Below are 26,772 nucleotides of genomic sequence, written 5' to 3' on the forward strand. Positions count from 1 at the left end.
ATTCTGTGTCTCCCTCTCTCTCTGCCCCTCCCCCGTTCATGCTCTGTCTCTCTCTGTCCCAAAAATAAATAAACGTTGAAAAAAAAAAAATTTAAAAAAAAAAAAAAAAGTCCTGAAGACTTGATTAGATTCAGGGTTTTGGCAGAGACACTTCATGGGTTATATTATGTACTTCATATTGAATTCTCATTAAGAGACAATGTCAAGCTGTCTATTGGTGATGCTAAATTAGATTGCTTGGTTCAGTTGTGCCTACCAGATCTCACTTTTGTAAAAGTACTTTTATTACTCAATTGCACTCATTATTCTTTTTGATATTCTTGCTATAATAGTCCTTGCTACCTCCCTGCTAAGTACTGTTGTTCATAACCAGGGTCCTTTAAAAAATAGGGTCAGGGCGCCTGGGTCGGTTAAGTGTCCGACGGGCTCAGGTTATGATCTTGTGGTCCGAGAGTTCAAGCCCTGTGTTGGGCCCTGTGCTGACAGTTCTGAGTCTGGAGCCTGCTTCGGATTCTGTGTCTCCAATTCTCTCTGCCCCTCTCCTGCTCATGCTCTGTCTCTGTCACTCTCAAAAATGAATAAATGTTAAAAAAAAAAAAAATGGTCACGGTCAACTTTCTCACCACTCACTGTTCAACCTGCTGCAATCTGTCTCTTCCAAATCCAATGGATTTGTCTTTTGTTTTGTTTTGTTTTGTTTTGTTTTGTTTTTTGAGAATCCCAAAGCAGTGAGTGTCAGACACTAAACCGTCAGAGCCACCCAGGTGCCCCAGACTTGTCATTTCTTATTTTATGTGATCTCTGCATTTCCCCCTTTTCCAAGTTACCATTTCTCATCGTTTCTGGTTTTGCCTAGTTTCTGCTCCTCTTTGATTGGGGCTACCTCCAGGGCAGATCTTTTTTTGCAGGGCCCTTGTCTATAAACAGTTTGATTTTAAAATGTATTATGAAATTCATGGGCCCACATAAGGTAATGTGGTTTGTCAATAAAGATTTAGAACACTGAATAGAAAAGGTACACGCTTATTGTTCAATCAGTGCACATAAAGATTCTTTATAATATATCTCCCAACTGCAATAAAAGAATGGTACTGCAGTTACTCACAATGCTATGGCTCTTAAGAACCTGTTTGTATTGAACTATATGGATCTTCCCTCTAGAGCTCCCTAATACCATTTTTTTAATGCTCATTACATCATTACTTAGGATGCTGCACCCATTGTGCCACTGAATACTGGCTTCCAGTGACTATCAAAGGTTGTTGCTGTGTTTCATTGATGATTACCAAAAATGCAAGCCTTACCCAGAATATGCAGGAAAATGAATAATATTTCATTTTATGGTCATATTGTATTTATCATTTGGACTTTTGTAGCATAAACACAGAACACATATTCTCACAATGTCTTTTCTTGAACTTTTTAGGCTGTAATTGCATTCCTAGGCTGTGATCTCTGGCCACACCCAGGAAGAATAGACAAGAGTCCCAGAGATGGAACAGGAAGAGGGGTTTCATTTGTACAAGGAATGTCCATTTCTCCATCGGCATGGCTTAAGTCCAAACTTATTGACACCACAATGTCAATATCAATTGAAAGGAGGACATTGGTTAGAAGGGACAATTGGCATTGTGGAGCAATAGTCATAAAAGGCCTCAGATGAGAAAGGCCTGGCCTGGCACAAGGTACAAAACCTGCAAAAGGGTATGGGACCTCCTTAGTGCCAGTGGCAGGACGTAAACGGTAAAGAACAACTGCCACCACCTCACAAGCCTGGCGTCTACAGACCAGAGGCAGCACCATAGCTAAAACAATGAGAGCCCATGCACAAGCCCACACACACAACTCAATCCCACAGGTCAGTGGTGACATTTGGTAGCCCCGAACCTGGAATTTGTTCAATAGGAGAGTCACCTAAACAAAGCACCATTCCTGCAGCCCAATCACATACTGCCATGTGAATGAAATATTTCTTCAGACCCAGGGCTCCTTTGAGCATTTGCTGCACACCCAGCATGAGTTAGGGGGTTGGAGAGTACCTGAAAGGGGAGAAATGGTACTTACCCCAGGCACTAAGTGAAACTTAGAAAATTCCAAGGGAGGTACTTCCAGCAACCAGATCCCATGTGGGACCAGATCCAGACTCAGGGTGCCTTGCTTAGTCCCAGAAACTGGAGAACTTAGAAAATCTTGAAGGCACTCTAAAGTACCAGTCTCCCAGAAGCATGTGTGCTGGAGCAGGATCCCTGCATACTCAAGTCTCAGAAGTATTGTCTGATCATCTCCCCTTATGTCTTTGACTACCCTTTTATTTGCCTGCATTTTAAAAAAGATGGTGCCTGTCAGTGTTCTATTATTGGCCCTTTTTTAAAAAAAATGTTTATTTTCTTCACAGTGATTATCACCATCTTATATTACTATGTATTTCTTTTCTATTCTTCCTATGCTATAATTTCCATTAGAGTAAGTTTTTATAGTTCACTGCTATAGTTTGAGTGACTAGAACACTTCTTGGCACCCAGTAGGTGCTTGACAGATAACTGAAGGCTATCAACTTTGAGATCCTCATTTTATAATGAGGAAAGCAACATTAAAAAGGCTAATTGGCCCAAAGTAATACAGATATCTTGACCTAAAGCCTTTTTACTCTTCATTCCTTTTGTTTGGAATGCTTTCCATGTTCAAAGCATGTCTTAATCTTTGTCTTCCATCAAAACTTGTGTACTTTCTACTTCAACTGCTGAAAGCACTTCACAAGGTTACAATGAGGATTAAATGTGAATGTAAACATCAACAAACTTTGTAGAATGTTAGGCCACATACAGTTGTTAGTTCTTGTGGTTTCATCTCTTGAGATCAAAGTCAGAAAGACCAGCCTGTTTCTTCAAGCTTATTTTTATCTAAATGTGAAAATGTAGCTCTTCTTGGGGCGCCTGGGTGGCGCAGTCGGTTAAGCGTCTGACTTCAGCCAGGTCACGATCTCGCGGTCCGTGAGTTCGAGCCCCGCGTCAGGCTCTGGGCTGATGGCTCGGAGCCTGGAGCCTGTTTCCGATTCTGTGTCTCCCTCTCTCTCTGCCCCTCCCCCGTTCATGCTCTGTCTCTCTCTGTCCCCCAAAAAATAAATAAACGTTGAAAAAAAAAACATTTTTTAAAAAAGAAAATGTAGCTCTTCTTTAGGAACCTGAATAAATTCCAGGTATGAAAATTTAGATATGATGTCTTAATGTTACTAACATGTGGTTTCCTGCAAGGAATGGAAATAAGATATTTTAGTTCTTAAAATATTCCGAGGTGAGCACCTGGACAAAAGCACAGGCACATGACTGTGGTTTAAACATAGCTCCCAGTTTCATCTCAGCTGCAGATGTGTTTTGGGGCATATACATAGCTTATATGAGGTATAGTCTGCCGGTTAGCAGATGTGGAATAATTGAGTCAACTGAGGATAGTTATTCTCAAAGTTTTTTAAAACACTGATTTCCAGCTTGCCAAGGAATTGTGTATCTGAAGCATTACATTGCCCAAATGAGAAGTACAGTGATCTAAACATAAGCTATTTGGGGAATAAATCACATTCATACTTTTCTTCCAATGATCTGTAAATATTTGTACATGCATAAGTATTTAAAAATTCTATTCAAGTTTGCAATTTATCCCATTTAACTAATGGAAAAATCAATGTTCAAAGTGAAATAACTTGTCCAAATTTCCTTAGTGGGGAAAAAAAAATAGAATGAAAATACGTAAGAAACCATTTCTTCACTGGCTAGTGGTATTTGCATCTCAGTCTTTGCAGCTTACAGCATACTAGGTCATATTAGAATGGTAAGAAATTATCTGACTGGTTTTGACCTACAAAAACAAATTTTTGTGGTGCAAGTTAATATCAATAATAGAACACTTAAAACCACAGAATGTATAAATGCAGAAGAGAAATTCAACAAAACATCCTTTTAATGAAGGTGCTAAAATAGCAAAAATAAGAGTTTCATACCAACTGTAGAAAAGCTATAATTAGACAATAACATGAATTTATAGTAAATAATTTTTTAAAACCCAATACTTTATAAATGCTAAATGATCATGTCAAATAATCATACTGCCTATGATCTAGTAACTAAAGAACACCATGTCAGGGAGCCCAAATTTTTGATTCTTTTATCATTCCGTTAACCCTACCTAGCATGTTCCATGACCCATGTACTCACTCTTAATCCAAGACACTGATTTCTCAAGTGCATGTCCCAATGCAGAGAATAAGAGGAAAGGATTGGAAAGGGGATGAATTTCAAGAAAAAGAACAAATCCGACTCTTGGAGTAGAGGTAGGGGAGGGATTCCTGCACCTGCCTCATAGCATATGCTAGTAAATTGTGAATAAATGAATGGGTGAATAAATGAATGCCTTTCTAGTGATGAGTATGTAGTTTCATTCCTAATTGTGAAGGATAAGATCTCAAGTGATATGTCTAAAGAATACAGAAGCATACAGTGTGTTTTAGATGGAAGGGAACTTAAAGATATCTAATCTAGTGTGTAGTTAGTATTTGAGAAAATCAAGGCTTGAAATTAAATGATTAGTCCAAAGTCACACAGCTCATCAGTGTCAGAGTTGGGACTAGAATTTATGTCTTCTGATTCTCAGTGTAATGCTCTTTCCAGGATACCATCCAATAAAGCACCTTTCTCACCATTAGAAACAATTAGCAAATAATTTTCATACCCTGAATATAGTCTTATTTAGTATTATAATTGGAAGGACTTAAAGATTATTTAATCTAGCCCCTTATTTTACAGAGAAGAAATCTATGGTGCAAAATGTTAAATAATTTGTCCAAGGTTAGGCAGTTAGAGAATAAACAAACTCAAGTGCCCAAATCCAGAGCAGTTTCCATGTCATGCTGAAGGACACTGGTATACTTAAAAAGCTTATTAACTTCTACATGCTTTGATGGCATATTATACTCCACATATGGGCAACAGGAAATGTTTATTTATATACAAGTACATGAGAAAGCAATTTCCATTCATCTTTTAAAAAAATTTATACAAATAAAAAGTTATTAATACATTCATCCTTTGCACACAAAATACATTCTTTTTACTTTTACTCTCAGTATGAATTATTTCTTAATAATAAAAACTTAAGCTACAATGGACAGTCAGATGGTTTGGCGATTTGACAATCTTTTTTCAAGAAGGAAAATCCAAACTTTAAAGACACTCAATATGTAAAGGAAATTGTATATTAAAAGTGCTCCTTCATTGAATCCTAGAAGATTGAATGAGTACTCCTCTCCAACATGGTTTGTAGCTGTCCCTTAAAACAGTGCAGAGGACTTTATAAATTCATTCTGTGCAATGACAATTTCTACAAGACTGAAACAGTCTTCATGAAATTGATTACCGTATATAAATGATAGGCTCACTGAAAGATTCCTATGGACATCTTGGGAAGTTAGCCATTATTCAGGGATCTCCTAATTGACCAATTGACCTAAGATTGTAAGTTGCATCTCCAAGTGGGATTTTAAGAGGTTCTGCTTAAGGAACACAAATGACTTGATTTGCTAGACTACTGCTTTTAAGAGAGACATGAAAATGTATACCCACATGGAAAACTTGTGCACAAATGTTCATAGCAGCATTGTTTATAATAATCCCAAATGGAAACAACCCAAATGCTCAGCAACTGATGAATGGACAAATAAATTGAGGAATATACATACGATAGAATATTATTTAATCATAAAAAGAATGTATTGATTCATGCTACATGAAACTTGAAAACATTATGTTAAGTGAAAGAAGTCAGACACAAAAAAAACACATATTGTGTAATTATACGAAATGTCCAAGACAGGCAAATCTAGAGAAACAGAAAGTAGATTAGTGGTTACCAGATGCTGGGAGGGGTGGTAGGTACAGGGAAAAGATTGATTGGTAACGAGTACAGAGTTTTTCATTTGGGATGATGTAAATAGTCAAGAGTTAGATAGTGGTGAGTGTTGTACAACTTTGTGAAAATACTAAAAAATACCAAAGTGAACACTTTTAAAGGCATGAATTGTATGTGGATTATATTTTAATTTTAAAAAGAGGGATGCAACTACATTAAAATTTTTTGTTCACATTCCTGTTCCCTATCCCCTCTTTTTAATGCTAATTGAAGTTTTCATGCAATCACCTTTCTACAGAGGTGCACTTCAGCTAAGTGCACTCAGGTCATTGTGGGCTTATATTTCTAACAGACTTTTCATTAAACAAAATACATGTACACATAGGACAATACAGTGTACTGTTATTATCTGCATATTAACATTTAAAATCAAGTATTATGCCTGTATAGAAGCAGATGGTTAGATTTTATATACTGGTGTATTCAGATATTACTGAAAGCCTATGCTTAAAACCAACAGCCAAATATTAATAACTGAGTTCATAAGATTTGATAATTAACATGTTTGTTAAAATTATGTGTATGTTAAAGATCCATGTTTTAATGGAAAGAGATAGGACAAGAGGGGAAATCAGGGGTTCTCTAAGTCTTCATAAAACAGCTTCTCTAAATATTTTAACTAGCTGCTGAGAAGACCTCCATAATGATATATTTTGCATTTTATTTCATCCCTACACTAAAAGTCATGCATTAAGGTATATGTAACAATATATATGGGGCACAACTTTTTCCCTTTAGATGATCAGAAATCTCTTCTTAATCCTTTATTATTTGGAATTTTAAGCAGAGGTGTTTCTGGAGGGGTGTGTGTGTGTGTGTGTGTGTGTTTTGCTGAAAACAGCAACTTTACTCACACACATTTATGTAAGTGTATTTACATAAATACATTTATGTAGCTCCCTTACATATCATCAAAGGAGCTCCAGCCATCTGGTATGTCTAGAGGACACTTCAGTGAGCAGAAATTAGAAGCCAGCATTCCAGTCATTTGAAATTTTCAACAAAGGAACATGAAAGCCCCAACATGCCTTAAAGGAATAAGGGGATTAAAAAAATTTTTTTAATAAATCAATTGACATTCATTGTCAAACAGCCTACAAGAAAGTTCCACTAGCATTCTGCAATTGTATAGGATAAGAGAATATTCCTAATAATTACATTCCAGAAAGCAATATGGTTAGCAGCTGTTTTTCAGAGGGCTTATCAAGTTTTGCTATTGTTATTTAATCCAGGCATAACTGTGTAACTTTAAACAAAGCTGTGGACCATTCAACTAACTAGTGATAAATTATCTTACAGACCAGATTCTTATCTTTTATTATTCTATACATGAATTTTTGCTTTATTAGGCATTTGGTACTCCAATTTTTATTTCAGAGTACAGTGCACATGTAGAAAGGTTAAGAAACCCTGCTAAATTTGGGTGTTGGTAATTCTGTCCACCAAATACATGTCATCTATGAAATTAAATTCTAAAAGTAGATGACAAACTAGGACTGATAACTCCATTTTTACCAAGACAAGGAAATAAGAGTCACACAACCAGAATAATTCTTCAGAAGCACACTTTGTTATCAAGTATATAAGGAAGAAAACTACGTGGATAATTGAAGAGTTAATCAACACTAAGATTACGATCTAAATCTGACACTAATGAGAAACTAAGAGAGTATAAATACCTAGCCTGACATTCTCCAAGGGAATAATGATTATCACCTTAATGAGCTTTTTCTGACTGTCATTAAAGGGAGAAAAAAAATGAGGCAAAGGGCAATAACGCATGGCAAACACAGTCCCTTAAAAAGATGATAGGATAAACCCATTTTTCTTCCCATGGAGAATGGGATCAAGAAGAAAGAGGTTCAAATTGCACTGTGAGGTATTTCAGTAATAATGTTAAGTTTCCTGATTATGAGGAGTTTGCAACCTTGGAACTGCCTGTTGGAAAAGAGAGAGAGAATACCTTTCCTGAAGTGTGTAAAGAAATAAAGAGACTCTTGGGTAACAGTAATGCCCAAAGGCAGAAAGATAGATCAAATAAGTGACTTCCTTTTAATGCCCTTTCAGAAATGATGCTCTTTTCTTTGAAGTTAAAAACGGTTCTTTGTTTTCCCCTAAGGATTTATACTTTTATCAGACCATCCAAGTCTGCTTTTAATCAAGGAGAAAAGAATTTATGAGTGCTTACTGTTTACTGAGCATTGTCCTTTCAATTTATCTTATCTAATTTTCACAATAGTCCTGACAGGTATTATGAGTCTTCTCATAGATGACGAAACTGATGCTCAAGAGATTGTGCTTTGCATAAAGTTACAGCTAATTCATGGCAGTACTAGGACTCCTCATACCTAACCCGGTGTTCCCCCTTCTACACACCTCTCTACATCACTCTCTGCAATGTTAAAATTACAACCTACCAAAGAATCCATCAGGAACTAGAGCACAACATCCCTAAAAATTCTGCTCTAATTCAGTAGGAAAGTAAAAATTTGTCTCAGGTACCTCAGTAAGTCAATTAAAGAGGTAGCTAGCTTTTGGGCTCTGACCTCTTATTTAAAGGAGTCAAGGAAAGTCGCACCCAAACTCATGTGTTTCTCACCATACTGATGCAAGACCAATGACGTTATAAACACTAATGAAAAGCTATCTATCAACCTAACAGGGAAGCAAGTTATTTTGCAGGTGGAATCATTTGGTCATGGGCTTTATTAGCAAATGTTGCTTATGGTTATCTCTGACTTTTGAAAACCCATGTTTTGTTACTTTTCCTACCTGAAGTAATTTGGCCTTGGTTCTATTAAAATAAAATAATTTGCAGATCATGCTTTTTCAAGAAAATCAAGCCAACTAACCAAATGTCATCTGAGATTTTGCCAAAATAGATCTTAGGGTCTGCTTTATGCCAGTAACATACCAGCCCATCTCTAACGGAAGCTGCAAAACTTCACATTGGTATGTTTATGGGATCTTTAACTGAAGATTCTGTTCTGCTTTAAAAAGGACTGGCTTGAAATCCTGGATACCAGTTTTTCACTAAATTGAACATGGCCTATGTTTGGCAAGTGACAAAAACTTAATTTTCCTGATTTCATGTAACTTCTATTAAAAAAATACCTTTTCTTCTTTTTAACTCAAGAACCAGTTTGTGATTTCAACTGAACATGAGTGAATGGACTGACAAAGCAATCCCTCGAGCACAACGACAAGCCAGTCTTTTAGCTTAACAACATGTAACCAACCTCCTTCCCGGACTGGCAGAACAGCAAAGCCTTTAAAAAAAAATCATTAGCTGTGGGTCAAAAGATACTTAACTGAACATGATATGAAAGGCAAAGTGCTAGAACATAGAATTATGTTAATAAGTTAATAAGTCATCTAGTCCAACCTCCAACTAATGCTGAGATCCTTTCCACATCATCTTTACCAAGTTCTTATCTAGCCTCTGCTTGACAGATACTATTATCTAAGGCAGTGCCTTTCATGGTCAACCATCTTTTTGAGAAAGTTCTCCCTGACATAGAGCCCAAATCTGTGGTCCTATGGCTCTTAATCAGTAGGCCTCATTCTACCCCTCTGAACCAGAGTCTTGCTCTAATTCACTAACCGTATTCCTCTCTTTCCCAGGTTAAATTTCCAAAAATCCTTCAAATATTCTTCAAATGTCTTAAATTTTAAATTCCTTAACCATCTTTGTTATGCCTCAATTTGTTTTTAATTTCAAAGTATAGCTCTCAAAAATGATTGTAGCATTCCAATGTAATAAATAGACTTAGGAAAGATGAACCGTCATCTCTCTTGTTCTAACATCACTGTATTAATTGTTTGAAGGGATGATAATTTCTTAATTCAGTGTGCTTTCTACATAGTGTGACGAATGTAAGGGAAGGCAGCTTTCCTTTTAAACACAAATACACTCATGTGGCAGAAATTAAATTTGAAAAGAAAAAAGAAAAGAAAGCACATCTTTCTCTTATCCCAAAATTAGTGTTCAACCTGATTGCTTATGTGGAGTACTGTTTGTCTGAACGATGAGATAAACATGTCTTTTTACTGTTTTTGAATTTTTAGTTAAGTCTCAAAAGTATTATAGTTGCATTAAAACACATCTGTCAGGACCATGGTTGAGGAGAGTAAGGAACCAGTTGGAGTTAAAAAAAAAAAAAAAATTCTAAAGAAAACAAAGGGCAAACCCTAGAAGAGCTCTTCCAGAAGCTAATAGAGCAGTATTCCCTAAAGTACTAACAGCTATGAAAGGTAACAAGTTTTGCAGGATTAAGAAACAGAAAATGTCTATCTTTAAAGCCATTGGTTTGATATGTGGGGGGAGAAAATGAAAGGTTTTTTTTCTGGTTACAAGATGATATCTTATGTGGCTTAGTTTATTAAAAAAGATGTTTTCACTTTAGTCAGAAGAGCAATTCAAAATCACTTGCAACTGGTATCTATTCAGAATGATTCATTAGCTGAAATTTGATGCTTAATCTGGAAGGCTTGTGGAATAGCCAAGAAGGTAAATGAGACAAATCATTGACCTAACCCTGGAAGTCACCAGTGTCCTCCAAAGGTATACATTCACAAATAGAATCCAGTCCTCTGTCAGATTCTGCCTCCTCTCTCCAACAAATCTAAATTGCTTAAAATAAATAACCTTAACTCAGATATATTATTTTGGCCAGTGGTTTTCATGTTTCTTTCAGAAATTGACACACTGTCAAATCAATCCATTTGACTTTCATTTCTAGTTCTATTCTTGCTGCTTTACTCAGGAAGAGATAGTAACATGAAATGACTAGAAAAGACAAGAAAAAAGAAAGGCCAGGAGAGCTAATGGCCTACTGTAATCCACAGAAAGGATAAGTGGCCCCGCAAAATCAATATTAAATATTAATACATTAGAAATAATAAAAGCATATAAAGAAATAAAAAGCCTTATGTAGGTAAAGGAAAAAACACAAAATCCTTTGAGGATGCAGCCTATAGAAAGCCATATAAAATATCATTAATATCAGCAAGCTTTTAGATTTCAGATTCTCCCAAACCTGACTCCATAACATGAATATGATGTGTTTTCACTGGAAATTGAAAAAAAAGTTTTGCCATATATTTAGTAACTTTATTAAAAGAAGAAAAAGATTACAGCAAAAATGCAAGTGGACACGGACTCTGGTAGTGTGAGTCAGACCAAGCCAAACTAAATTAATGAGAAAGCACTCTTTCTTTCATCCACCATTAAGTAAGAATTCATTTTTATTTAAGAAGGCTCATCTTAGCAAATGTTGCCATGGCAATAACAACTAGTAAGCAAACCAGTAAGTTTAGGTCTTGGTCTAGGTTAAGATAACCACGTTTCATTACGACCCTTTCTCAAGTTCTATTTGAGAAATTTCTATTTCACTGGCAAAGCTCCACTTGGCACAAAGTCTTCATTCAGCTTTTATTGAGCACCTACAATATTGTCAGGGATTGTTCTCAAACTTGAAATGTGTCAGTGAGCAAGTGTCCATAAGGCCTTCACACAACTAGGGGTCGGGGCATGGAGAAAAGCTTCAAATTCTCATGCATCTCCACTATGAGCCATGGATGGGGACTGTAAGATACGGAAAGGCTGGGAGGAGTAACAGGGAAGGAAAGGCCCAAGAGCAGAACTTTCTAATCCCCTTATTTATGAGTATGGCCACGGGTGGACAGAGAATACTGAGCCCTAAGGAAGAAGAATTTCAGATGCAAAAGTAGCCCTAGAAACTGTTGTTTTATGACCAAATTTGCCCAATCTAACAAAGTCCTATCTGAGTTCTCAAAGCAGCTTCAGTTTCAACACACTTGCTGCTAAGGTGGGGTCATGATGTGGGATATTAATTAGATTTTTGCCCTAAATGAAAGACAATAAATCTACACTTAGGGATACTTCCTCACAGTTTAAAAAGAGAAGTTCTTCTGCCCACTTTGATCAGCTTGTTTTCTGAATACTTTTATTGTTGCTGGCTTAGTGGAGAAATGGGGAGGGAAAAGCAACAATTATCACTGATTTTGGTTGGTGTTTATTAAAATGATTTTTCTTTCCTGTAGACACAGATTCAAAATAAAAGCAATTTAAACTTCTGAGATCTCCTTCTGTCATGCAGAGGACCAAGACAAACACAGTGAGGCCAACCAAAGGTATCAACCCCTTAAACAATGTATATAATCTCTATACAAAAGATGAGTCACTCTGAAATCTGCTGGAGAAATGCTGGAAATGCTTTATCAACATCATGTCTCCACGTGTCTCATTTCTTTAAAATTAAATAGCTTTCAAATATCAACATATCAGGACCGAGATTGCCACCATCGACAACAACAGCAGAATTGCATATCATATCCTTATCCCATTCCTCAGCCCTCAGTGATGCTAAGCAGCAAGCTACAGAAACATCTGACAGCATCAACAGCATACAGGTTTAATTATTTCCCCAATTTGCATTTATATCGGTGAACAAATTGGAAGGCATCAAAGTATGGCACTAAAGAAATTAGTAACACATATTCAGCAGCACATCTTCCACTTTGAGTCTTGTTTTAAAATTGGCTAAGTAAAGGCATATACACCTCCATTTGAATTGGAGATTTGCAGTAACACATGCATATGAAGGGAGAGAGGAAAAGAGGAAAGGAGGAGAAGACCAGGAAAGAAAGGCAGAGGAAAGGAAATAAGATAGAACGTATGGTCGTGAGTCTGAGAGTAACATCACTACATGAAGGAGGTGACAAAAGACAGCTCCACCTGCTTCCACAAGCAGAATCTGTCGAAGGTTCTTGACAATACAAAAATGGTTCATGAGACTTTTCATCTGTTGCTATTGTCACTTATCATACTAAAAACATGTACAAAATTCTAACCCTTGGTCTGTCCAAGATGGATAGTACCAGGAAGTAAAAGATGTCACCTGCTATCAAGGACTGTGCTCTGCTTAGAACTCTGCATTGCAGTCCATTAATCCACAGTATTTTGGTCAGATCTGGTCTGTTTTCTCATACTACTCATAATGTCTTAGAGATAGTCTTTTTTATTAGAATATCATCAACCATTTTTTTTTTCATTTTTCTAGTGTTTTCATTTACTTAAAGGGCAGGAAAGATGGGAGAAGAGAAGAATAAAATGGTAGAGATTTCGAGGGGAAAGAACATGAAAGGAATAGTATTTTATTTTCCAACAAATCTACCCTAGAAAAGGTAGTAAGGAGACTTTGAGAAAGAGTGCTGATTCATGGACTTCCCTTATTATTATTATTTTTTTTTATTTCAATATAATACATTTAAGGACATCAATGTACTAAAATGTTTGGTCTGTGAAAGAGCAGAATCATTAGCACCAGAAGGAGTCATGGGGCTTGTATATATTATTAAACCAATGATTGTTACTGTTGGTCATGGGGTAAAGGTTTCATTTTTACATCCCAAAGTTCTTGAAAGTGCCTGTGGACAAGAGAAATAACACTTTTCAAAGTCTCCGTGGAGTCATCAACACTCACCACAAAGACAGTACTTGGCCTTCCCAGTTTTGGTTTATCTGGTAGACAAGAAAACCAGGGCCCCCAGAAGCCCTAAAGAACAGCCCCCACATGCACCCACTGACGTGCAGGAGGGGTCCCTACAGTACATTTCCCCCTGGACTGTGTTCAGGAATGCGCTTTTACTTGCTTTTTGAAAAGAACAAAAGCAACATGCTCTGCAGATCATGGAGCGTCTAGCGCAATTTTCTCCTTGCTCCAACTCCTGACTGCGAAAGGGTGAAACCATTGTATGTTCTGCTAATGCTGGCCTGCGGACAAAGCCTTTGGCCTGCCATGCTGTGTAAGCCCTGGATCCCACAGGAGTCAGAGGGTCTAAGAGCGGGAGCCACAGTCATCACCAGATCTGCCCAGCAATTCAGGGCCCATCAGGGCAGCTGCTGATTCCTTTCGCTTCTCCTTGCATCAGCCTTCAGTTGAAATTACAACAAGTCAAATAGCTGATGCTTTTCCCTTCTCCAGGCAAGGGCGAGGATACATTGTTTACAAGCGTGTTCTGCCTGGCTTCACTGATGAGGCGGCACGCTAAGTCAAGGAATAGTTTCTCCACGTTATCTGATTCCTTGGCCGAGGTCTCCAGGTAATACATGTCCTGAGCTTCTGAGAATTCTTCAGCTCTCTGCTGGGAGACCTCTCTCCTTTCAGCCAGATCAATCTTATTGCCTGGAACAGGGATAAATCAGAGAAGGAACCATCACTTGACTTTTTACAGGCTCAGAGGCATCAAAATGCAATTTCAAATCTGAAGTCAAATCGGACAGATGGGCAAGTAAAGCAGAGCAAATGTGGCTGTGATTACCGGAATGTTTATTTTAAAATATCAGTGTCGTGTGTAACGGCAAATAACTGGAAATGCAAATGACCACCAGTTGGCCACTGGCTTGATGAAGTATGGCACATGCACACAATGCAGTTATTTGCCACTGTAGAAAGCAATGAGGAATATCTCTATATACTGCCATGGAATGAGACATTAGGATATACTGTTAAGCGTATACCTGCTATACCGTTCTACTTTTTCCTAAGTATAAAAAAGGTATATAATATACAACTGCTTAAGCAAAAGGGATGGAAAAAAAAATACACACGGGCACACTTACAGACTTAATTTATTTATTTAATTTTTTTTTTAAATTTTTTTTTCAACGTTTATTTATTTTTGGGACAGAGAGAGACAGAGCACGAACAGGGGAGGGGCAGAGAGAGAGGGAGACACAGAATCGGAAACAGGCTCCAGGCTCTGAGCCATCAGCCCAGAGCCTGACGCGGGGCTCGAACTCACGGACCGCGAGATCGTGACCTGGCTGAAGTTGGACGCTTAACCGACTGCGCCACCCAGGCGCCCCTATTTTTTTTAATGTTAGAATAAGCCAACATTTTAATTTTAAAGATAATGGTTACTCATGAAAGGAGCAAGGTTGGGGAGATAGGAAAGGATAGAAACTAGATGTCTCTACACTTTGTCTAATAGATTTGACTTCAGAATCTTAGAAATGTTTCACATAATTGTACAATTAAAACTATATAATTAATACAAAATTAAATTTAAAAAGCAATCCCTAAGAATGGAAAGCAATATGAAACAAATGAACCTGTTTATCATGAAATGGTGTAACCACACAGAGAGGAACTATTTCTCTGGTATTTTAACCATGTATCCTCAGTGGTATATACCCTAAGGACAAAAAGAGTTGAAGGAAAAACCCTTGAACTCTTGTAGTAATCGTCCTGTCGGTGGTAGTGTGAGTATTGTTATTCTGTGGCTGCTATACGGGTATTAGAGGATAAAGCAAATAAGTAATTGTGTTGGTGTCATGGTCCTGTGACTTGGGCATGGGAAAAAGGAAAAAGAGATATAAGATTAATGAGGTTAAAGGGGCACCTGGATGGCTCAATTAAGCATCCAACTTCAGCTCATGTCATGATCTCATGGTTTGGGAGTTTGAGCCCCGCATCAGGCTCTGTGCTGATAGCTCAGAGCCTGGAGCCTGCTTCAGATTCTGTGTCTCCCTCTCTCTCTGTCCCTCCCCTGTTTGTACTCTGTCTCTCTCTTCAAAAATAAACATTACATTTTTTTAATTAAAAAAAGATTAATGAGGTTAAGTAAAATTTGTACAGTCCTGAATTATAAATGCAAGTATCAGTGTGAATAATTCATGATGGATTTTATCATTAAAAAATGTTCTACCTCTGTTCTCCTGGAAACCTGACAAAAGTGATATGTCAACCATGTTACCTGGCAACACAGCTTATGATAAAAGTGACCTTTTATCATCAGGTCAAATTCCATCTGGCCTGGGAATTCTACATATGAATTATACATATCTAGTGGAAAACCACAACTTTGGGCTTCCCGTAGTGTGGTGATTCCTCACTTGAAGAGACTCTGAAAGTCAGGTTTGTAGAGTTGTTACAAGAGAGACTGGCTCCTGTTGAGGCTTCTAGGCCAGGGCAGGCCCATCATGTGCCTGACATGAGTCTTTTTCCTCACCTGAACTGTCCGGAAGGCCCTGGACAGCTATGTGGACTGCTATTGAGGATTACTTCCACTGAAGAGTAATGCCTGATGCTGACCTACTATTAAGCTGTTATTTCCTGTTCTGAATCCTTCTAAGTGAATGTCCTGCCAAGTATGGCCTATAGTAGTCTTGTGAATAAAAGTGCTTAGTGGAGCCTAAGAGACAACCCCCTGTGAGTGCTACAGAATTCAACACACACACACACACACACACATTAGTTCTGTCCACTGAAAAGCCTAAAAACAATGACAAGCTACTAGTACAGAAGATTCTTATCACTTTAGTTGTGGCCTCTAAATATAATTTGCCATTAATAATAAATGTGTGTCTTGAAAAAATGGCTAATTCCAGGTCCGGGGAAGGAAATGCGCTGGTTGTGCCTGGAACCCTTAAACCAGAAAGCAAGTGAGGTCATGTCAAAAGGACTCAGGAGACCATCTGAAGCAGCTCCACAGTTGGAACATTTGGACCTTCAATAATTACAATTGCAAGAGCCTAGAAAATACTGCATATATTTAAATCTCTAATAATACTAAAAATATAAAATTTCCGTAGTGACTTTTGGAAGATAATAGGGAACCAACTCATTATTTTAAAATTGGGAAATAAAAAAGAGACAATCAAGTTTTTTTCTTAGCTGTCCTATGAAAACTGTACCTCAGAATATCAAATAGGAAGTATATTCGCTAAGAAAAAAAAAACAAAAAAACTTGAATCTGATCAGGCCTCTAAATTTACCTACAGATCTGCAGGAAATACAGGTGATGGAGGAACATGTTAAATGACACTATAGTGGTGAAATAGCAAAATTCAGACATGGAAACTCTGGAGGATTAACATATGCTTTAACAAATAAATTCCAAGGCAGAAAAATGGAGGGATAACTAACATATAAAAGGAGAATTAAAAGACACAAAAATCGGGGTGCCAGGGTGGCTCAGTTAGTTGAGCGTCTGACTTCAGTTCAGGTCATGACCTTGCGGTTCGTGAGTTTGAACCCCACATCAGGCTCTGTGCTGACAGCTCATAGCCTGGAGCCTGCTTCAGATTCTGTGTCTCCCTCTCTCTCTACCCCACCCTTACTTATGCTCTGTCTCTCTCTCTTTCAAAACTTAATGAACATAAAACAATTTTTTCTTAAAGACACAAAAATCAATTAGAACATATGAGCCTTATTGGGATCTTTGATTTGGACAATTTTTTTTTTAAATGTAGGAGTCAATCAAGGAGATCTGAACATTGTCTAAATTTCTGATGCTATTCAAGAACTGTTAATATGTTTTAGGTGTGAAAATGGCATTGTGGATAGGTTCTCTTTCTCAAAAAATCTTTTAAAGATATTCATTGAACTAATGAAAGAGATATTAATAGAAGATCTGGAATTTGCTTCAAAATAATCTGAAGGGAAGGGCAGACAGAAAAGAGGGGGAACAGATAAAATAAGATTGACCGTAAGTTGATAATCATTGAAGCTGAGATGTGTTCATGGGAGTTCATTATACTATTTTCTCTACTTTTGCTTATGTTTGAAATTTTCAAGAATAAAAAGGTTTTTTGTTTGTTTTTTTAAGCCAGTGCCTCTTTCATACTGAGTGGACTAATTATTTCCCATCAAACTTCCATTTAATTTCTTTAGACAGAATCCCAAGGAATAATGCTTTGGCTCAAGTTCTCAAGGGCTTTTTGTCAAATAGAAAGAAAGCCCAAGTCCTGAGACGGGTGCTTTCAAGTGCTTCATGACAGACATTCTCCAATGTGCAAGAGGGTTTTCAGGAATGGGCATAGAGTACTAGCTCATAGACAGGTGGATACTTAACCCAGCAGCCTGAAAGAAAAGTCCAGCAATTTGTTATAAAGCAGAACATTACAGCTGGACAAATACAGGGTTTGAAGTTGATCCTACATGCTGTGCAACCCTAGGCAAAGAGCTTCACCTTTCTGAGCCTTGGTTTCCTTGTATATAAATAACGAATCATCACGCATAAATTTTCTGATATGATTCCTGGCACATGTATGCTAGCTATAATGCTTACAGAAGTATTTACTTAGCTTATTGTTAACCATAATTTGTAACTTAACAATGTTTCTGAGATTCTCTACCCTGATTTCCAAAATTCAAGTCTTGCTAGAATATATAGTGATGTTCCTTTTTAGGAAGTAAACATTTTAACAGCCATATATTATTAACATTTTTCATCACCACAAGAGGAGTTTTTAACCATCAATTCCTTTTCTAATGGGTGTATTTGTCACAAAAGAAAATCATGGGTTGTTTTCTGCTTTTCCCTCATGCTAAACAGGTTCTACCCTCCTACAAGATGAAACAAAGTGCAGAATTTCCTTTAGTGGATTCTTTCTGAAATTAGAATTTTTCAAGTCAGCATGAATGTAAGAAGAGAAAAAATTACCCAAAGTCCATTTTTTTAGGCAATAAACAATTGCTTCAAAAACAAATTCTTTGTCAAGACATGTTTTACTTCTAGACCAGCAGTTTCCACAATCTTGTAACTAGATTTTTTTTAATGTTTAGCAGCCCACATAAATCTCATGGCAGTCCACCTTCTTCCTAGAGCCTTCCTAGAGCCTTCATTGACAGAAAAATCAATCAGCAATATTTTCTACTTTACTTTTCTAAACCATCACCTTGGGATATGACCTATTTCATTTTCTCTTCAACTTCAGGAGAAACTGAATGTTGACTGCATGAATTATATAGCTGTAGACTATATTACTGGAAGATACCAGGGCATAAGTATTATGTGATTATAAATTCTCTGATGGCCACAAACCAATTTCCCTCTTCATTAGTCCTTACTTACCCACTAGCACAGTGATGACCTTGTTGCTAGCATATTGTTCTATCTCCCGCAGCCACTCAGGAAGGCAACGGAAGGATTCCTCACAGGTTATGTCATAGGTGAGGATCAAGGCATTGGCGCTTCGGTAGTAACTCTGGGTAATGGACCGAAATCTCTCTTGACCTGCTGTGTCCCAGATCTGAAGCTGTAAAAACGTAAGAGAAAGATCAGGTTGGAGAAGCAGAAAAGAAAGTATTGCCTTGCTTTGGTTTAGAAATGGAAACACGTCACTCAACTTCATGGTTGCTTTCTGCCCTTAAAAAAAAAAATGCACTTTTTTTTTTTTTTTAATGTGTTGGGTATGCCTGGTTAGGGAGAGGGGCTTGCTTTGTTTTTTGTTTTCGGCTTTTTATTTGTTTTGTTACCCAAGAATTTCTTTTATCCTTTTAAAAAAAACTTACTGAGCATTTATTATGTGTCAAGCTCTAGGCATTTTACATGTAACAACTCGATGAAGTAGGTACTATTACCATATCCATTTCTCACACGAAGAAACTGAGGCACAGAGAGATTAAATAACTTGCTCAGGGTGTCACAGCCAGTATATTCCAGAGCCAATTTAAGCAGGCTTTGTGGTCCCAGAGTTCATGTTCTTGACCACAACAACATATTACAAACATCAGGATACAGGGCAGACAGACTGTCATTCTATGATAGTTGGCACTTCAGTCAGCAACTGAAGCAGGAGAACATCCAACCTCAACCACCTTTCCCAGTTCAAAATTCAATGCATCTATTAAGATATTATCTTTGTTAATGAAAACAGAAACAGTGCCATGGCGGATAGAGAAAATAATTTCCCTCCACCCCTTTGGAGCACTGAGATCTTGGACAAGTCACTTAATCTCTGGGTTTCAGTAGTTTCTTTAGAAAAAGGAGTCAGTAATATGCAAGCCTACTGAAAGTTCACATTTTCTAATAACAAAGAAGAGAGTAAACATCCCGTCTCCCTGGATTTCTCTGCACAGAGAAGGCTGCCAAGAGAACAGCTCTCTAGAACAATGCACAAGGCCTTGAGGAATAACATCAGCAATAGTAAGAATGTTCCCTTCTAAATGCATAAACCTTATCTCACAAAAGTCATTCACTCCCATTAAGAGAACATCATTTCCTCAGGGAACACCTTCTGGAATGTTCAGATTAGGTCAGGTTGCCCATACCCAACCTCCAATCCCCACATATTTCCTCCCACACCCCACCCTGTAATTCTCCCTCATGACGCCTGACACACTCAAATCATTTATTTGTAATAATAGGTTTTTAAAAAATGTTTGTTTATTTTTTCAGAGAGAGAGAGAGAGATACAGCATGATCAGGGAAGGGACAGAGATAGAGGGAGAGACAATCCCAAGCAGGCTCCATGTCATCAGTGCAGAGCCCAATGAGGGGCTCGAACTCACAAACCATGACATCATGATCTGAGCTGAAATCAAGAATCAAACGCTTAACTGACTGAGCCACCCAGGCACCCCAAACATTCAAATATTTATTACAGGTCTCCTTTAATCTTTACAACAACCCAGTGAGGTAGGCAAGTTTATGCCTGCCCTCCACCTTTTAACTGGTTACTCACAAAGCTGGGGCTCGGACTCCAGACCTTCTCATTCCCAGGTGCGGACACATTCCACCACCATGCTGCCTTTGCCCCCAGAGACTGATTTAAATATACATCTGCATCCAGAGAGGATGAGTCAGTTGGTGTCACCCTCTGTTCATACCAGTTTCCCTCAGGAGACTAATGAGGGACTGGCGGTCCCTGCCCCCAAACAGGGGCACAAGGCTCTCCTTTGATCTGAAGTCGCAGCTGCTTTTCATGATGTACATGAAAGTCTGTGTGCTGAAGGCAACCATACAGATGTTATGGCTTTTGCTGGGACAAAAGCTATTTCTCTGCTCTGCTTCAAACCTAGGGACATGGTTCCCCTCTGCCAGGATGTGTCTTAGAACAACAGACTATTATTTTAATGCTACAATGAGCCTTGAGAAACACTTGTTATTGAATTTAATACTGTCAATCATTAGATATCAGTATGTTCTCATGATTGGCACATCTTGAGAACAGCTTTGAGAGTTAAAAACCACTGAAATATTTTCTAGAATAGTGATTGTATGGCCTTGCCAAGATAATATGCTGCTTTCTCATAGGGGGCTGTCTGTTTCTAGCTTCAGAGTTGATTTTTAAGGATATCCATATTCCACTGCCTTCATCATTCAGTTCGGTTTCACTATTTTCTCTACAACTCATTTGTTCCTTTTCAGCATTTCTGCGTCATTAATATATGCCCGCTGCTATGTTAGGTGCAGGGAGGATCCCAAGACAAATAAAACATAATGCCCAATCTCAAAGAGCAAACAGTCTACAGGGAGGACAAACCTAGAAAAGTAACCATAATAAAATAGGAGATGTCCTATTACAGAGGTGTCAGCAGGAGAGAGTGCCTCCTAGTTTTTGTCTCATGCTGTCAGTATGTTCTCAACAGTTCAGTCATGGGCTTTCTAACCACCTTCATGTCCAGCATGGGGCTACACTGTTCGTCTCCACTCTTCTTTGCACTACTACTTATCTCTATTGTCTCACTGTTTCAATAATGTATTGTAGTCATAGGTGTGCCTCTTTGCTAGACTCAGTACTTTAAGGGCAAGGGCTGTCTCTTATTGAACCTTATACTCCAGTGTGCTTTCCTAACAGGGTACAAGGTACATGGTAGACACAATTAAATAATTGCTACCTGGATGAACAAAGGATTATGGAATCAAAAGAAAGGACTGATTAATGCTGCTTAAATGATTAGTAGGATATTAAGGAAGGTTTCACACATAAAATGTTTGAGCTAGCTGACTGCGAGTTCCTACAGGGCAAAAATGCTTTACCTATTCTTGGTGCATATCATCTACTATACTACAGGATGGATATATGGATGAATGGATGTTCATTGGCTACTGACAATAGCCAAATTATGGAAAGAGTCCAAATGTCCATTGATGGATGAATGGATAAAGAAGATGTGGTGTGTGTGTGTGTGTGTGTGTGTATATATATATATATATGCAGTGGAGTATTACTTGGTGATCAAAAAGAATGAAATCTTCAGGCCTCTGGGTGGCTCAGTTGGTTGAGTGTCTGACTTTGGCTCAGGTCATGATCTAGCAGTTCACACGTCAGGCTGTGTCCTGACAGCTCAGAGCCTGAAGCCTGCTTCGGATTCTGTCTTCCTCTCTCTCTGCCCCTTCCCCACTTGCACTGTCTCTCTCTCAAAAATAAATAAACATTAAAAAAAAAAATGAAAACTTGCCATTTGCAACAATGTGGATGGAACTAGAGTGTATTGTTCTAAGCAAAGTAAGTCAGTCAGAGAAAGACAAATATCATATGATTTCACTCATATGTTGAATTTAAGAAACAAAACAGATGAACGTAGGGGAAGGGAAGCAAAAATAAGATGAAAACAGAGAGGGAGACAAATCATAAGAGACTCTTAAATATAGAGAACAAACTGAGGGTTGCTGGTGAGGTGTTAGGTTGGGGGATGGGCTAAATGGGCGATGGGCATTAAGGAGGGCATTTGTTGGGATGAGCACTGGGGGTCATATGTAAGTGATGAATAACTAAATTCTACTCCAAAAATCATTATTTTTTTTTTCAACGTTTATTTATTTTTGGGACAGAGAGAGACAGAGCATGAACGGGGGAGGGGCAGAGAGAGGGAGACACAGAATCGGAAACAGGCTCCAGGCTCTGAGCCATCAGTCCAGAGCCTGACGAGGGGCTCGAACTCACGGACCGCGAGATCGTGACCTGGCTGAAGTCGGACGCTTAACCGACTGCGCCACCCAGGCGCCCCCAGAAATCATTATTATACTATATGTTAACTAACTTGGACTTAAATAAAATTAAAAAACAAAAGACTTTCTTATCTATGTAATATATACCTGACACAAAGATAGTCAGTAACTCTTCTATTTATATTATAATTAATCTCCTAAAGTTAAAATGTTGTCGTCTGAGCTTAAAGCTTTGTTTGTTACTCATTTATTTATGATAGACTGATAAAAAAAAGGATAGGAGAAAATTCTACATCTGTTTTCATCCCATTTTCTACTCAAGGTCATTTTCAAAATGCAGACCTCTGTTTCTTCCTTTCTTTCTTTCTTTCTTTCTTTCTTTCTTTCTTTCTTTCTTTCTTTCTTTCTTTCTTTCTTTCTATGTATTTGTTTTTGAGGGAGAACATGTGTGTATGCTAGCAGGGAAAGGGCAGAGAGGATCCAAAGAGGGCTCTGCACTGATAGTAGCAAGCCTGATGTGGGGCTTGAATTCACAAACCGTGAGATCATGACCTGAGCCCAAATGAGATGCTCAACCAAGTTACCCAGGTGCAGACCACTTTAAGGAAGGGCCTCAACTTTGCCTTTACTGACTTGGCACTAAGGCTTAACAGCCACAAGAATTTTTCTAATACCTTTGATTTCCTGCCTTCAGTCCTGGAGGCTATCCTAGAAGGAATGAGCCTTAATAGGGGAGGCTGAGGCGGGGTGATGGAAAGTCAGGAAAGAGACCTAGGTTGTGGTGCTGCCCTGGCACTCACCAGGCAGGTGATCCTGCACAAACCACCCGTAGATTCTCTTTTCCACTGACTTACGAGGTTCTAAGAAAGCCTGCACACTACCTGCAAAACGACACTTAAACATCACCAAGAAGAGGTATTCGGTAAACATTAAAGAACAAGGATAACAGTAAGACAAAAACTCTTTCCCTAGGGAAGTTTGGGCAGCTTTTCCTTCTTCTACTGAAAGACTGAAGAAGTTGCTCCTCATGTATCCCCGTGTTATTTTTTTTTTTGTATCCATGTGTTAATGAGGCCCTTGGATTAATGTGGTTGAAGAAGGTCATTTATTTTATTATTTTTATTTTTGTTTTGAGAGTGTGCATGCACACACCAGCAAGGGAAAGAAGGGAAAGATGAAGGGAGAGGGAGAGAAGGAATCTTAAGCAGGCTCCATGCCCAGTGCAGAGCCCAATGCAGGGCCCAAGGTCACTACTGTGAGCTGAAATCAAGAGTTGAATACCCAACCAACTGAGCCACCAGGCACCACTCTCAGAGCATTATTTTAGATCTTGATTCTATATAAATGGCTAGAAAAAAACTCAAACAAATTAATTAGGACTGCATTTGGAAGATTAAATCTCTTACTGTTTATTTTTTTTATTTTAATGTTTATTTTTGAGAGACAGAGAGAGACAGAGTGCAAGTGGGGGAGGGGCAGAGAGAGAGAGACACACACAGATTCTGAAGCAGGCTCTAGGCTCTGAGCTGTCAGCACAGAGCCCGATGCGTGGGTCCAACTCACCAATGGTGAGATCATAAACTGAGCTGAAGTCAGATGCTTAACCAACCGAGCCACCCAGGCTCCCCCAACTCTTACTGTTTAAAGGTGAATGTCTAGGGGCCAGGAGAGGTAACAGGATAGGAACTATGCCATGGATACAGAGATGAGTAAGACACAAACCTTGTTCTTGGGCAGCCTGTGGTCTCATGGTAGAGTTAGATGTTATGAAAAGATGGATTTTAGCTGAGTATAATAAGCACGTAACAATGAGCTTATGGTTTGTAGAAAATGGAATAAATGCAATACCTAAACCTGGGGATTCAGAAAAAAAAAAGCCTGTTCTTTAACAGTGGGGATCACAGTGGGGAAATGAATATTCACCCCTATTCATTCCCAGGGCTTGGCACATAGCATTTGTGGTCAAAGGAATGAATTCACACATTTATGTGTATATGAATAGGAAACCCAAACATCTGGAAGTAAAATGCTTGAAACACTAGTTATCCTTACTCAACTCCTAGGGGTGGCCATCACCTCCACTCGGCTGGAATAGTACTTAAAATTGGCTCTTCTGCCAATACTCCCTGGACGCACACTCTTGTCTCCTTCCTACTCCCATACCCTAGCTCCTTCTCCCCACCCCAATGCACTGTTTTTCTGAGCTTTCTGGTTGGCATTTACATGGGTTTCACACCCTGCTTTGTTTTCCAGCGCCCCCAGTTATCCATTCACTATTGTATTTGATGTGGACGCCTCTGCCTAAGGAACCACTTTGAGGAGTCAGGGCTGGAAGAGAAGTGGGATAGCTCTGCCCCCCCCTCAGGAACCTCACCCTAAACACTTCACTGTGTATCTCTGAAATGCTGCAAGAGCACCCTGGAGCTTCTCTGCCCTTCCCAAGGCATTTGAAGGCAGGAGTGCAGGTATATATGGGAGAAGGATGCAAGAGACATGTATTCAAACTTGGGATGCTTAAGTGAGATCTAGTTGCAATTCTGATGCCGCAGTTTTCATTTGGCTGTTTATGGGTCACTGCTTCTCACCATGGGACTCAGCTCTGAAAGATCTGACAGTGGAATTTCACTAACTCTGAGGGGCAGGTAGAGCACAGAGCCAACCATCAGCCTCTCGACCCTCTTTCCATATAATTCAGTGTTATTCCACATTTCTTCCCATCACCTTCCTCCTTTCCTTGCTTCAAGGTGACAGGCCTATTGTGCCTTCATCCCCCTCTTTTTGCATAGCAGAGGAGACCCCAGGGAGGCAGTGGATCACCGGCTTGCAAAAGTAGTTCAGATCGCGCCTACCTCCCTTCCTTCCTGTGTAGCCATGGATAAGTTGCTCAATCTCTCTGAAACCTATAAAAGGAAGGTAATTTGCCACTTACCTCACAGGGGTTACGGTAAGAACTAAGTTAAATATGAATGTTAGGTCAATAATATGACTGACATATTAGGTCAATAAACACTACCTCCCTTCTCCTGGTTACCAGACATACCATGGTTCTTACAGGTACCCAACAGTCCGAAGGCCACAGAGAGGAAAAGGGAGATAGTGGATCCTTCCTGGACCCCTCACTTAGAATTTCTCCCTTGTTACAAATAGGGTTATGGTGGGAGACACAATAACTCCAATAAGTGATGCATATGACCGAATGACCCATAACCAAAGTGGGAATCAGCAGGCTCTTTCATGGGGCTGCTGTTCTTAAGAGTAAACACAACATCTACAAAGGGAATAGAAGAACTCTGTTTAGAAATAAGTTTCCATGGCTGAGTATATTATTTTCAGTGAGGGATTTGATTAGGAGATTTAATAAATGTTATGAAAACACTACTTCCTCTCGCATAGCACAATGAAATCCTGATTGAACACTTAGCATCTTACCTTTACTTTTTCACCATTAATCTCCACTGTCTTAATCATAAAATCAACTCCAATCGTGGCTCCTTGCCCTGGAGGGAAAAGACCCTAAAGAGGAAATAAAGGAAAATAATTAAGCAAATCTTTCAACTAAATGAAATGTTCTCCCCTCTCCCCGCTCGCTATCCATCACCAGCCCCTTCCTTTAGCTGAGTTAACTGGAAGAAAAGAGAACTCTGGTTAGTGTCAGGGGAGCCTTGTTTAATTTGATTTTGTATGTATGTATGAGGGGAGGAGGAAGGAGGGAGAAGGTGGAGAGAGGAATGCTAAAAGAACAAAGAAACTGAAAGGGGGATGAAAAAGGGGGAGAAAGAGGGGTGAAGGGAGAGAACGGAGAAGTGGTGGGGGCCCTGATTTCAAAGACTGAAACAAAAGTCAGACACAAGGGTAAGACCGAGGAGCATGAAGCCATCAGGATGAGATCAGGATTGTTAGAAGAGGGGCAAAAAGGATAGTGCTCCCAAAGAGGTAAATTCCAGGAAGATTAAAACTGGTTATTGGTCTAGGGCATGGACAGTCACGGGGGTGGACAAGCAACATGAAAAAGCAAACAGGAACTCACTACAAGAAACATGAACGAGATAGTGAAGCTTTTGGATTTCCCTCTGCCCTGAGGGTGATAACAATTTCCCTTAGTGCATT

At 38.8% G+C, this 26,772-nt stretch overlaps 1 protein-coding gene across 3 annotated transcripts in view; it reads right to left on the bottom strand.

Annotated features, from left to right (window-relative positions):
• Nucleotides 1-4,970: 4,970 nt before the first annotated feature.
• The window catches only part of RAB30 (RAB30, member RAS oncogene family), an 89,449-nt gene continuing 67,647 nt past the window's right edge, over nt 4,971-26,772 (bottom strand). For all 3 annotated transcript variants that reach the window (XM_040489496.1, XM_040489497.1, XM_040489498.1), the window contains exons 3-5: nt 26,095-26,178; nt 18,844-19,027; nt 4,971-14,168 (exon numbers count right to left, since the gene is read on the bottom strand). In XM_040489496.1, coding sequence (XP_040345430.1) covers nt 13,918-14,168; nt 18,844-19,027; nt 26,095-26,178 — 519 coding nt within the window. In that variant the 3' untranslated portion in view covers nt 4,971-13,917. The remainder of the gene's footprint in view (nt 14,169-18,843; nt 19,028-26,094; nt 26,179-26,772) is intronic.

Source organism: Herpailurus yagouaroundi, unplaced genomic scaffold, assembly GCF_014898765.1.
Source record: "Herpailurus yagouaroundi ecotype Mexico unplaced genomic scaffold, PumYag 180, whole genome shotgun sequence".
Taxonomy (NCBI): domain Eukaryota; kingdom Metazoa; phylum Chordata; class Mammalia; order Carnivora; family Felidae; genus Herpailurus; species Herpailurus yagouaroundi.